Source organism: Toxotes jaculatrix, chromosome 6 (genome assembly GCF_017976425.1).
Source record: "Toxotes jaculatrix isolate fToxJac2 chromosome 6, fToxJac2.pri, whole genome shotgun sequence".
Taxonomy (NCBI): domain Eukaryota; kingdom Metazoa; phylum Chordata; class Actinopteri; family Toxotidae; genus Toxotes; species Toxotes jaculatrix.
In genome coordinates, this window is record NC_054399.1 from 14191381 (window position 1) to 14203378 (window position 11998).

The 11998-nt window shown below is 40.1% G+C and overlaps 1 protein-coding gene across 1 annotated transcript; it reads right to left on the bottom strand.

Annotated features, from left to right (window-relative positions):
• Positions 1-8116: 8116 nt before the first annotated feature.
• On the bottom strand, positions 8117-11762 carry srek1ip1 (SREK1-interacting protein 1). The gene is made up of 5 exons (XM_041039540.1): positions 11625-11762; positions 10641-10688; positions 10327-10485; positions 9987-10056; positions 8117-8725 (listed from the first exon to the last, which is right to left on the bottom strand). The coding sequence occupies exons 1-5, from the start codon at positions 11635-11637 to the stop codon at positions 8485-8487; spliced, it is 531 nt and encodes a 176-aa protein (XP_040895474.1). The 5' UTR covers positions 11638-11762; the 3' UTR covers positions 8117-8484.
• Positions 11763-11998: the final 236 nt, after the last annotated feature.

Here is an 11998-nt window from a genome sequence, read left to right on the forward strand (position 1 = left end):
GCAATGAGAAACCTCATACAAGTGTTGGATGCAAGTGCTGGGCTCTATCCTACCGTCCTGCTTCTTATTCCTCTGATCAAAAGCCTCAATCAAGGGTTTTCAAAAGCTCTCAAGAAGAGTGGGCAAAAGCCTCCCAAACAGCTGTTCTGGCGCAAGATGGCAAATTTTCTTTTTCTTCTCTATTTAAGTCTTGTACAGTCATTGTCAGTATTTATTCAAGGTTAAAATAATATGGTAATAGAAGATATTGAACGATTAAATGCATTCTGGTCCAGCAGGTAACCAGGTCTAAAACAAAAATGTAATTACTGAAGGTTAGCAACAGCTATGACTCTTGTCTTCTGAGAAGAAAGGAGGAAGCAATGTAATGTTATAGAGCCACAAAGTCCACCGAGGGATGATGCAGGAGTGGCTGGATGGGTCAACAAAATCTTGGACTTTGATGTGGGAGTCCATTGTTCACTTCCTTTTTCCTTTGAACCATGACCACGATTGATCCCTGACCTTAACCCTGTGGTTATTATTGTAACCACAATGACGATGGTCCCCTAACCTAATTAAAGTTGTCATTTTAACCCAAACAGTGCTTCTCTAATCTTAGGTTTTTGGGGAGGATTATGGTTTTAACCTAAACCATAATCTTTCCTTAAACCGTACCAAGTTGTTGGTGAGATTTTTGTCTAAACCTAACCAAACTTTTAGCATAGTGATGTAAGATCACAAAAGCTGTGATTTGTTACTGTGTCCTGCTGAGACAGGTGTCAGATTGGAAAAATTACATACATTGTTATGAGGGTCAGTTACAAACAATGCATTTTATCATTTTATTTGGAGCACTTTTTTTGAAAATCCAGTATTTATCTGAAATGTTTGTATCTGCCTGTAGATGGCACAGGCATCCTGGTTCTAGGTGCTTTTCACTGCATTCTTTGTTTCCCCATGTAAAGAAAGTGACGTAGGTTGTGAGGCATGGCCAGGTTCAGGTAGTACTGGAGTCATTCTCTATTCTTTAAAAGTCCAGTGCCCATGAAATTGAAGATAAAACCAGCTCTGTGTGTGAACCATGAGGGTATTCCAACGGAGCTGCTCTCTGTGATACTGCAAAGAAAAAAACACTGTAATTAGCCCCAGAATGTGCCTTTTAATTGCCATAATATTAAGCTCTATTGATGTTCACAACTGAAAGCTAAGCTTGCCACAGGCCTGAATTAATAATTGATCCTTTGAATAAAACGTTAACTAGGAACCCCATGCTAAAACACACCCACACTGACCACACAGGACTTACTTTTCTCCCGCTGCCTAATAGGCTTCCCTCCATCTTCTTTCTTTGCAATCTCCTCTTTTTCTCTTTTCCAGTCTTACAAACACACACACTTACCCGACCACCTAGACAATTACAGACGTCTGCTCATTTTGCCTTGGGAACTTTTGGCAGTTTATGGGCCAGATACCGCACTTTAGAAGAAACAATTTGGTAGTCATGAAAGAGCAGAAAAAAAAAAAAACTGACCATAAAACACTGTTCTCAAGGTCTTCTACCTTCAGGTACATGGTTGGCCTCATATTCTTTTCCATTTATGAATATAGCCCCTGAGTAACAGTAATATGGTTTTATATCATTGAGAGGTTGTACGGTGTGTGAGGTAGATCATGACATTCTTACACACACACACACACACATATATCTTAAATGTTCACTTTCTTGATTGCATCCCTCATTCCCTCACTCTGCCATTAATAGAGAAAACAGCATATAAGCTCAAAAAAACAAGGGGAACAAAATGAAATGCTCTTCACACACCTGAGGTATCAGAGGGTGAATGTTGAGTTTTGATATGTAGCACCACCAGAGGGCACTCCTCTAGTGATTGGAAAAGATGGGAAGTTGTTGTCACACTCTGCTTTTACCCAGATGTTTCTTCAAGTGTATAAAATATGGAAAATCTGTATTGTATGTTGTGTCTCCAACTTAATCTAACAAAAAAGTTTTCATTCTTTGAGCCCAAGAATGGGGTCAACTTCCTTTTCTAAAGAAGTGTAATTATGTAACAAGAATAACTCAACATGTTCTGATTACATATTCAGTCAGCAGGTACAGTGGTAGCTTCCACATTACACCAGTACAAGTGGAAGAGCCGCTGGTTTCAAATCTGTTCAATGTCCACTGCTGAGAAGGCCTTGAGCAAGGCACTTAACTGCTCATGAGAACTGCTACAGAGAAGAAACACTGTGACAAGAGGGTTTCTGGTTTGTATCCCTGTACCAGCTGGGAAAGTTTCTGGGGAAAATGAGTAACATGCTCTGCTCACTTAAAAACCACAGCTAAGGTGCCGCGAAGCAAGGCGCTGAACCCTGTGGCTGCTCCAGCTGGGGTCAGTGACCAGTGGAGCGCCCAAGCCTGAACATAAAGCTGGACTTTGCTAAATAAAACAAGCTCAATTCATTTTTCACAGATAAGCAAATATTAGATCATGACGTGCTGAGAACATATGTGGGATGTGCAAAATGTATTCTTTGTTTAAAAAAAAAATCCTGTGAAAGACTTTATGTCCTTCAGTTAATGCATAAGTGAGGCTAAACACCTTCAACGTGACAGTGACCAACAGCGACCATCCAACAGACTGTGAACACATATGTCAACATCTGTAACAAAAAAAGAGATGGCATCTGTTCCACTTTTCTTTTTTCTCTCTTATGATGAAGTTTTCCATCAAAAGAGAAAAAAAAATAGGAGCCAAGGCTAGTGACAATGTAAGGGAACAGAAAATAACCATCTTGACCATGTTCTAGCCATCATGTGCCCCTCTGGCCCTGTTTGATGTCTCTTTCAAACAAAGGGACAGAAACCCCCCACAGAACAGAACAAAGGCACAAAACACTTTCCATATAAATGTGGAGTGGAAAGAACACTAAAACCAGAGTAAGAGTGAGCAGATGTGCCAGGCGCAGAGATGACACCATGTCGTTCGTCTTTGAAAAAGCCACATGTGTCTGATGTTGGGGACATGTAAAACGTCTATCGTCATTCAAGCAGCAGAGAGGAAAGAAGCTGTGGTGCTGAAGCTGCTGGGTTGGTTGTATTTTTTTTTCTGCTGGTGAACTGTCAGCAGTGTCACTTCTGCCACCTTCTGGATCTCTGTGGGACATATGGATTGGATCAGAAAAGGAGGAATAAACAACAGGTCAAGAGTGTCTTTGTGTGTCCAGAATGAACATCACCCAAAAGGTGCATACAAAATTAGAATTTGCTTCGAGATGAGTGGGGTGTTTTCAGTGCTGATTTTTTCTTTTTGTTTTCTCTGGAAGCTTCCATGAAAGGAAAAAGACAATAAAAGGCAATAAAGGTTAAAGGGGAATACAGAGGAATGAAACAACCACTGACATGGATTGCCAGCAAGAGAGGAGGCAAGTTGGAGATTTAGAATTTGCATGGAGCAAGGAAAAAAATACTTAAAATACAGAATAAAGTCTCCTGGGGGACTGTGATGGACAGCATCTCTACAATGACAAATGGTGCAAGGACAAATTAATCAGTTGTCGATGAAAACAAGTTTTGCACGCATTGAAACCATGTCTTGCAAGTATGCAATTTGATCAATCGCTTGATTCAAGCAGCATAAACATTCAGAAAAGGTTATCATGAGAACTTCAGACTGCTGAAGTGACAGTACTGATGCCAATAATGATATTATGGACATATGAACATTAAGCATGGACTTGTGGGAACTTTTCTAAAATATCCTCAGTCCTGGCTCCTGGCACACAAGAAACAGCTGAATTTGCCCTGATGGGGCAGGCAAGATGGAATCTTGCTGGTGGTTTCTCAAAAGAGAGATACTATCCATTGGTGTATGATGCTGAAAAAACAAAACACCATGAAATTGTAAAGTGAGCTGTTTCATAAGCAATATTTGATGCATAGTCTAAATACCACCCCCATGTTTCTCCATCTAAGTATATTTTTGAAGCATGAATTTGCAAATAAATGTAGACAAAGATCATTTACATTCACCCCCTCTCTCTTGTTGCCAAAGGTTATAGAACTAGAAAACTCTCACCATAAATACAATTTGTATGGTTTTATAAGTCCTCTCTGACCTCAAGCTGTTCTATGTTTACAAGTATCTTCATACTGTACAGTTTGTGGCTGAAACTACTTACTACTTTATACACTGTACTTCCTCCTGCTATAAAAAAAAAGGGGGAAAAAAATGTCTTAAAGTGGAACAGATTCCCAATCTCATCAAGACTAATCTGGAAAATGGTGGTTAAATTAAATGATTTAGAAGCTACACAGTAAGTAGAAAGGCATCAGGAGGATCCATGATTTACAGGATCAGGGCCTACACATCCTGGGTTCTGTCTGACCCATATTCCAGAGCCAGGAAACTTGTCCTCACCACCACCACCTCCACAAGCACAAGCAGTCCAATACAGGTTAGCTGTAGAGGGCCTACTGATCATGATCCAATGCGACCCTGTGCTAATTCCCTGGTGAAAGCCACCCAGTCAGTCTAGCGATGCCTCAAAACCTCAAGGTTTATATGAACAAGCTCCACTCTGAATGGGAACCCAGGAACTAGGCCGGTAATAACAGACCTCAGGAAAAAAGCTTCTGACCAAAGAGAGAGCGGTGAACAGAGACTCACCCCGTTCGCCCCCTCGTTTTCTTTCCCTGCAGGTTTTGGGAGACTGTTGAACATGCTTCCTGTAAAGCTATGTAGTATTTATTACAGCCTCCGTTTTTGATGGCTGGGGTCATGTAGCCTGCTGTCTATTTATCCTAGAGGTTATTTACTACATTAGGCCTGGTTTCAGGGCCAGGAGAGGAAGAAAAAGAACGAAATCTAAGATGCAAGAACTAAATTGGTAGCAAATGTATAGCCTCCAACTTGCCCCTTGGCCCTAAAACGTTTTTCAAGTGCTGCGCTCACCGTGCTCCAAGATGCGGGGACGGCTTGCCTCTGAAATAATATTTCAACAGTGGTTACAGACGCAAAACCGGCGCCATCTCTCAGCTTGGGTTGTTCCCACCAAAGTGCAGCATAAGGGATTTTCATTTTATTTCTGGGAAGATATTATGCTTTGCTGTGTAGCGGTGGTGGCCTTAAGGCTAAGAGAGGCAGGCTCATGACCATAAGGTTGCAGGTTTGAATTCTCAGGGCAAGTGCTAAAACAGACTGAGTTATGTTTTACCCACTGAGGTGCCTTTGAGCCAAGCATTTAACTGCATCTGTGCACTGGCTTCAGTAGGAGACTGTGGTTGCACTGGGCCGCTCCCAGGTCGGATGAATGTAACTATGTGAATGTGAAACAGGGCGTTGCTGGAAAAAAAGAGCATGTGTGCTCAAATCCCCAAGAAAGGTTAAAAACAGACATCAGTGCAGAGGCTACCAGGCTGCCCACACAAGCCTGAAACTGAGCCACTAAAGTTACACAAACAAATTGAAAAACACACCTTGTGTTAATGAGAGATCATTTACCCCTATGGCATAGTCATTCTGGTCAGCCATTTTGCAAAAAGGATTTGCACTCAGTTTGAGATCAGTGCCTCAAAGATGCTTACAAGGAAGCTTCTTCCACCGCTAAACTCTCTTAAAGATGACTTTGACCATCTCATTTTCATTTAAATGGCTCAGTGGAGAACCATTTGCTCTCCGCTTTCCTACAGCCCAACAGGCTCAATAAAAGCCAATGAGCTGATGAAAAGAGGAAAACCTTGTTGTTGTCTTATACAAACAGCATATGGTTAGCTCAATGTGGCTGCACATGGCAGCAATCCTTCGACTTCATTGGCTCCTCTGTATCTAGTCCTCTTACCACCATCTGGGCAATTATGAAGTTTCACACTCTCCAAGTTTCTTTTGTCAACACTTTACAAGACCCTGACTCAAGTGTATTAAGCATATGCACAGTATTAATATGTTGTACAGCATGCATGTAATTGTTCCGTTATTTCAGAATTAACATAATGAATGCCGATTATCTTTTTTTTTTAATTTACAAACATCTTTTGTCCTCAGAACTCTTAGAAGTTAGAGGAGGAGGTTGAATCAGCTTTTATTTTGTCTGTTAAAATATTAAGCTCATGGAAAATTTCATGCAGTGACTTTCTGGAGTCACTGCTCCCAAAGTCTGGCATACAACTGTGAAACCACAACAGGTTGCTTTTACGCTTTAGAGTGGCTGGCAGGCAGATGTTTTTAAACTTTGGAGAGAACCAGGCTAGCTGTTTCCCCTTGTTTCCAGTCTTTCTGCTAAGCTAAGCTAACAGTCTGCAGTCAGGACTTTGAAATTTAATGTTCAAACTTGTGTGTCCATGTTCTCATTCAACTGCAATGCCTCCGTTAGTTGCCACTCTTTCTTTATTCAGCCCTGGTGGTGGCAAGTATTGCTCTTGCAAACTCGAAAGAGCTTCTCCAAACAACCCATTTTGTGTGAAGATTTTTGAGGACACGATGTCAGATTGCAAATCCATCACCTCAGTTGCTCTAACAGGAATCAGACATCATGAACTCCTCATTCCCAGAAACTTAATTGCCTGCTTGACTGTCTTCACCTAGTTGTCAGCGGCGTCTGAATGTTTTTTTTTTTGTTTTCCTTTTCCAAAAATAGAATCTATGTCCCCTCTGGACCTTGATAAGATAAAGGAGCGGGATATGTCTTGTCATAATGCCAGCCTCTGATCAGCAGCCATGCATGTAGCTGTCAGGATGTTGCAGATGTTTAAAAAGATATCCCCTTCCCCAAGGCAAAGTGAAATTAATGGCGCTATTGTAAACACCTGTCACACAGCCCAGATCCAACAAAGCACAAGGCCTTCTAAAAATTCTTGGTTTGTAAGGTTTGTTTGTACCTTTTTGCTGTTTCATGTCTTGGCGAGGACTGATATTGATTGCATGGAGGTGGAAAGGTGAGGGCAGAAATTAAATTGATGCTTCACACGGTTGGCTGTACCTGCCCGTAGGCCACCACGGGGACTCGGGCCCACGGCTGCCTGCCTTGGTCCCCAGAGGAGGTGGTTCAGCCCCAGTCTCCTCTTTACGGTTTGTCCCCCCTGGTTCCCCCCTGCTGTCCCCCATGCCCTGCCTCTGAAACTCTGAAAACTGAGCAGAGCTTTGTGGCGTTTCTCTCCTGCAGGTTTCGACAGGAAGGCGTACGTGTGTGTATGTGGATTCAATAACGCTATGAATTAATTTGTGTTTATGAAATATGTGTGTTCTGAATCCAAACGTTCATGTGTGAGGATGTTTTATGACATGTTCATGCGTCTTGTACGTGTATAGTACATTTAGTGCACTTGTTTGTGTACATGGATCAGATCTCTCTGTGAGGACGTGATGTACAGGACTACCTCTGTTTATTAAATTCCCTCAGAACATTTACTGTTTAAAGTGAGATTGATGTTTGACACAGGTGCCTCTGCCATTAGGGAGTCGAGCCAAAAAGTCTTGTTACTCAGCAACTTCTGTCTATTCATGATTATTTGGCAAATCAAACAAGTGTCAAGGATGTTTATTTCTTCATTGCACATTATCATTAAAGATGATGGCAGCAACGTGAGGGGATTCAGCTCAGCCTCCCAATGTTCACACCATGACCACTAGGCGGAGTAAAGATATTTGCAGTGAGTAAGGTCAGTTTTAATAACTTGTTTTTTTTACATTTGAAATTACTTAAAAAACAAACAAACATACATTTTAATAATATTTTTTTATTTGGTCCTTTTGTCATTTACTGTTTTATCAAATTTTTGTAGAAATTCGACAAATTATTAACTTTGTGTTTTGCTTCTTTTTCCTCATGTTCAGAAGATGGGAGAGGTCAGTTACAATGGTGTCAGTTGAGAGCATAATTTTTCATACAATTCAATACAACTCCATGGTTTAATTGAATTATATTAAACTTTATGTATGATGTATAACATTTTTAAATTTAGATTTGGATTAAGAACATTGTCCTACATGAGATTTCAGTTAGATCTTAACATATTTTCGGTGTGTTGCTGCCCTCTACAGGAAATATAACTGTCTGCTCCATGTAATGTAATGTCAGTAAACCTCTCTGGCATCATAATTATCATGGCACAATTATGAATTACTTCAAAAAACAGTTTGATACAAATATATATTTATTAAAATAAAAGAACATTTATTGGGGAGAGACCAAAACAGGCAAACAATGAATAGGAAATTAACAAGATGTATAATGAGGCTCAGTTCCCAAGACTGTGACATGTAAATGTTTTGGAATAAACACTTGAAAGGTCCAGATGGTTTCCAACAAAGTATGGGTGGTTAAATCAGAAAATGTCAGCTACAACTATTTGTCATTGTCATCTTTAGCTATTATCCCCAGTGGAATCATGTTTTCCATCCATATTTGACCTTTTAAAATGTTTTTCATAGAACTTAAAAGAGAAGGGACATGCAAGCATCCATTAAATATGTAGGACCTAATATGTAGGCCAACACTGCACTGTTAAGGTGTTTCACCGTCTGATGAGTCGCTGGAGCTGGAAGAAGATGATGATTCATGTTTTCTGTTCTTGTGTCTCTTCTTGTGATGCTTCCCATGCTCTTTTTTGTTCTTTTTGCTTTTCTTCTTGTGGCTTTTCAGTTTCTTTTTCTTCTTCCTCTCCTCTCTATCTGACGAGGACTGGGACCTGCTGCGTTTCTTTTTCTTCTTAGTGGTCTCCTCGTCACCTGACGACGAAACAGATCTAGGGAGTAAAAAACAAAACAAATATGACTGACTGGTCACAAACCTATAGAATGACTAATAAAAGCAAATCTGGCTGTTTTTTAAACACTAATTTATGTCTGTGAAAAACGACATTAAAAAATTAGGAAAATAAGTCTTATTTAAACGGAACATTTGCATTTATCACAGTTTCTGTAACATCTAACATCATAGCACTGCTTTTTGAGCAATCTGAGCAACGTAATTAACATCGGCCAATAAAAAAAAATTGCTTGCAGAATGCTGTTCCAAAAATTTTTCTGTCATGTTGTAAGAGTTGTTCCACTTTGTGACAAAGTTTGGAAGACAACATTTTGGAAGCTAAAGCAAGTCTTGTTTGTGTTTTAGCTGGTGGGTGGTTATGAGGTGCTTCATTTGAAAAAGGCTGTGACATGTCTGATCCTGCTGAGTAGTCCCTCCACTGTTGGCAATTTCAGTTCTTTCTGTGAGGCGAGATTCAGACTGTGTACGTGGGTCGTGTCTGCAAGTCCTGCCACAGCATATATATCGGAATGCACTGCCTGCTGCAATGACAGGATCTTTCCAAGCTTCATTCGGTAACGGCAGTAACCCTGCGATGTTCTCTCCTATGTGGCTGTCACGCATCACTCTTGTTTTGTAGCACGTATGACATATAAGTCCACTTTCCACTCATTCATTTTGTGATATGCTGTAATGATTCGCTTGGTCTGCTAATGCTAACGTTAACAGCATGCCCTTGCGTTGTTCCATTGGAATGGAAGAGTTAAACAGCTGAAGATAAACTGCAGCACTGCTATCGAGCGATTTGGGGATTTAAACACAACACAAAATAAACCTGCCTGTCATGAATCTTTGCATGTAAATGAATTAATTCAGCATCAATTCAATACAGTATCACAAAACACAATATCGCAATACTCTAGTGTATCAATATTATCTTACACCCCTACAAAACTAAGCAACTGAAAATTTTTGTGGGGAGATGTGTGGAGACATGCAGAGAAATGTATTTATTCCTACGCAAACTTTAAGCATGAGTCAGGTATTATGGGTAAAACAATCACTGGCTTAAAATACGTGTCTGCTTTAAATCTGTGATAACTTATTTTCTATTTAAGTATATCAGTTCACACAATATAGACAAAGCATATATTTACACATCTTTATGTTTCTGTTGTCAGAGGAGTTTAGTATAAAAGTAGTGACATTTACTCTCAGTGTGAATGAAAGAACAGAAAAATTGGTAGGAAAAAAATTACCTCTTTCTTGATTTTCTGTCCCTGCTCTTCTTCAGTTTGCGTCTCTCCTTTGTGTCATCATCGTGGGAACCTAATGCGTAACATTTGTAGAGAGAACAGTCAATATTCTTTTAACTATAATAGTTTCTCATAAAGTAAAAAGACAAGTACATCAACATATGAAAAAGCATGTCCCAAGAGCAGCAAGATTGAGGCTTCAACCTCTTACACTTCTGAGGCTACTCCTGCTGCTCATCTTTGTACAATCACCAAACCCCTTGTCTTTTGAAGACAAGGTAGACAAAACCCAGCTTTATAATATGTTTAAAAAAAACTAAAAAAAACTGATTGTATTTCTTACCTCTACGATGCTGGCCACTTCGCCCCAGCTTCTCATTGCGCTGAGCTGCAGGTATGTCGTCTTCACTCTCCTCAGTGCTGGTGCTGCTTACATCCAGAACAATGTCTTTCTGTGGATCAACTCTGACAAAGTTTCTGCACTCAAACGTTAAGTGGCCCGCTGAAACAAAAACAAAAGATCAGTTTCAACATAACTTTTACACTACTATTTACCCAGGTTAACAGAGCGACTCATAGCAACACATGTACACATACACACACAAAAACCCCCTACTTCAACTTGCTGTGGAACTTGTGAGTCAAAGCTTTACTTACGATATCCACATTTCTTGCACCCGGCTCTGATGTTGTCCTTATTAGGACCTGTAATACAAAAAGAGTGTTTTAACTTTGTGAAGTAATTTACTGTGTTGTATTTATTGTGGACATATACACATGGATGTCCTATAACAAGACTATTAGGTTAATAACCGATTTCCATAACATGGAAACGTTTCAGGCAGTTTAATTATGTATACTTTTATCTTTTTTAAGAAGAAAAAGAGTCCTGCAGCAGATGGTCTGGCCCGTACAGAGCCTCAATCTAAATTCCATGCAGTCAGTCTGGGATTACATGAACCTACAGAAGCTGCTGCTGAAACATCCTAAATCCACAGAAGTGGATGTTTGGATCAACCTACCTGCCAAGTACGTTTACAAAAACAGTATCGCACCAAATTTTGATTTGGTTATGTTTATTGCACTTTTTATAAAGTTAACTGATAACTGAAGGCCATCCATGGCATTATATTTGAAAGCACCCTCACTTTACTTTTAGTGTCTACAACCTCTGTCCAGTACTGTGTATAAACTGTATCTGGCGATAACGCTCGGTGTGTCCTGTGATTATAACATGCCACTTTAATTCCTACTAAGAAATACAGTCCACGTCTGTAGGTGTTGCTAAACACGTACAACTAACTACAAAGATACTTTCCACTTAGAGCTACAGTTTCTGAGTCGCTAAAAGCTCAGACAGAAACATTTAAGCTACTGCGTATAAACTGCTGTGTCTGCCACAGCACTATGTTTACACATTTATGAGGATATAAATTCAGTACAGTTTAATTGTGTGAAACTGTTTCTCGTTGGAGGGGGAAGATGCCGGTTACTGAGACGTTGTTAGGTCGGCGTTAGGCTAACGTTACGGTTAGCGCCACATTGTTTTACCATTTCATTCCTCTCGTTGCCATTAGTTTTCCAGTGTAACCCACATCTAAAAATGTCAACTTGCATATATTACTGAATTCTAATACCTACCTGGAACAGCCATTGTATTTTCCACGGTGAAGCCGAAAAGTATAAGGCTGATTGTTAACAGGGCGCCAATCGAAGGAACTTCCACCGGCCCTCCCTCAAAATAACGCCGACTGGGAACGTTTGTTCGAGAAAACACTGGGTTCCCTCGACTTGTTCCGTTTTCCGTCCTCGCTGGCGGAAAATGCGGATTACCGGTGCATTACCGCCGCCAACTGGTTTAAATGGGTATGTTCCTCCGTTAACGGCTTAACATATACATCTAAGGTGTCTTTGAGGAACTGAACTTTTAAATTTATTTATTTTTTATGTCAACAATTAAATCAAAGTAAACCTGAAATCAGTTGTTTTGAATCCCTGTGTGTTTTGCATTTATC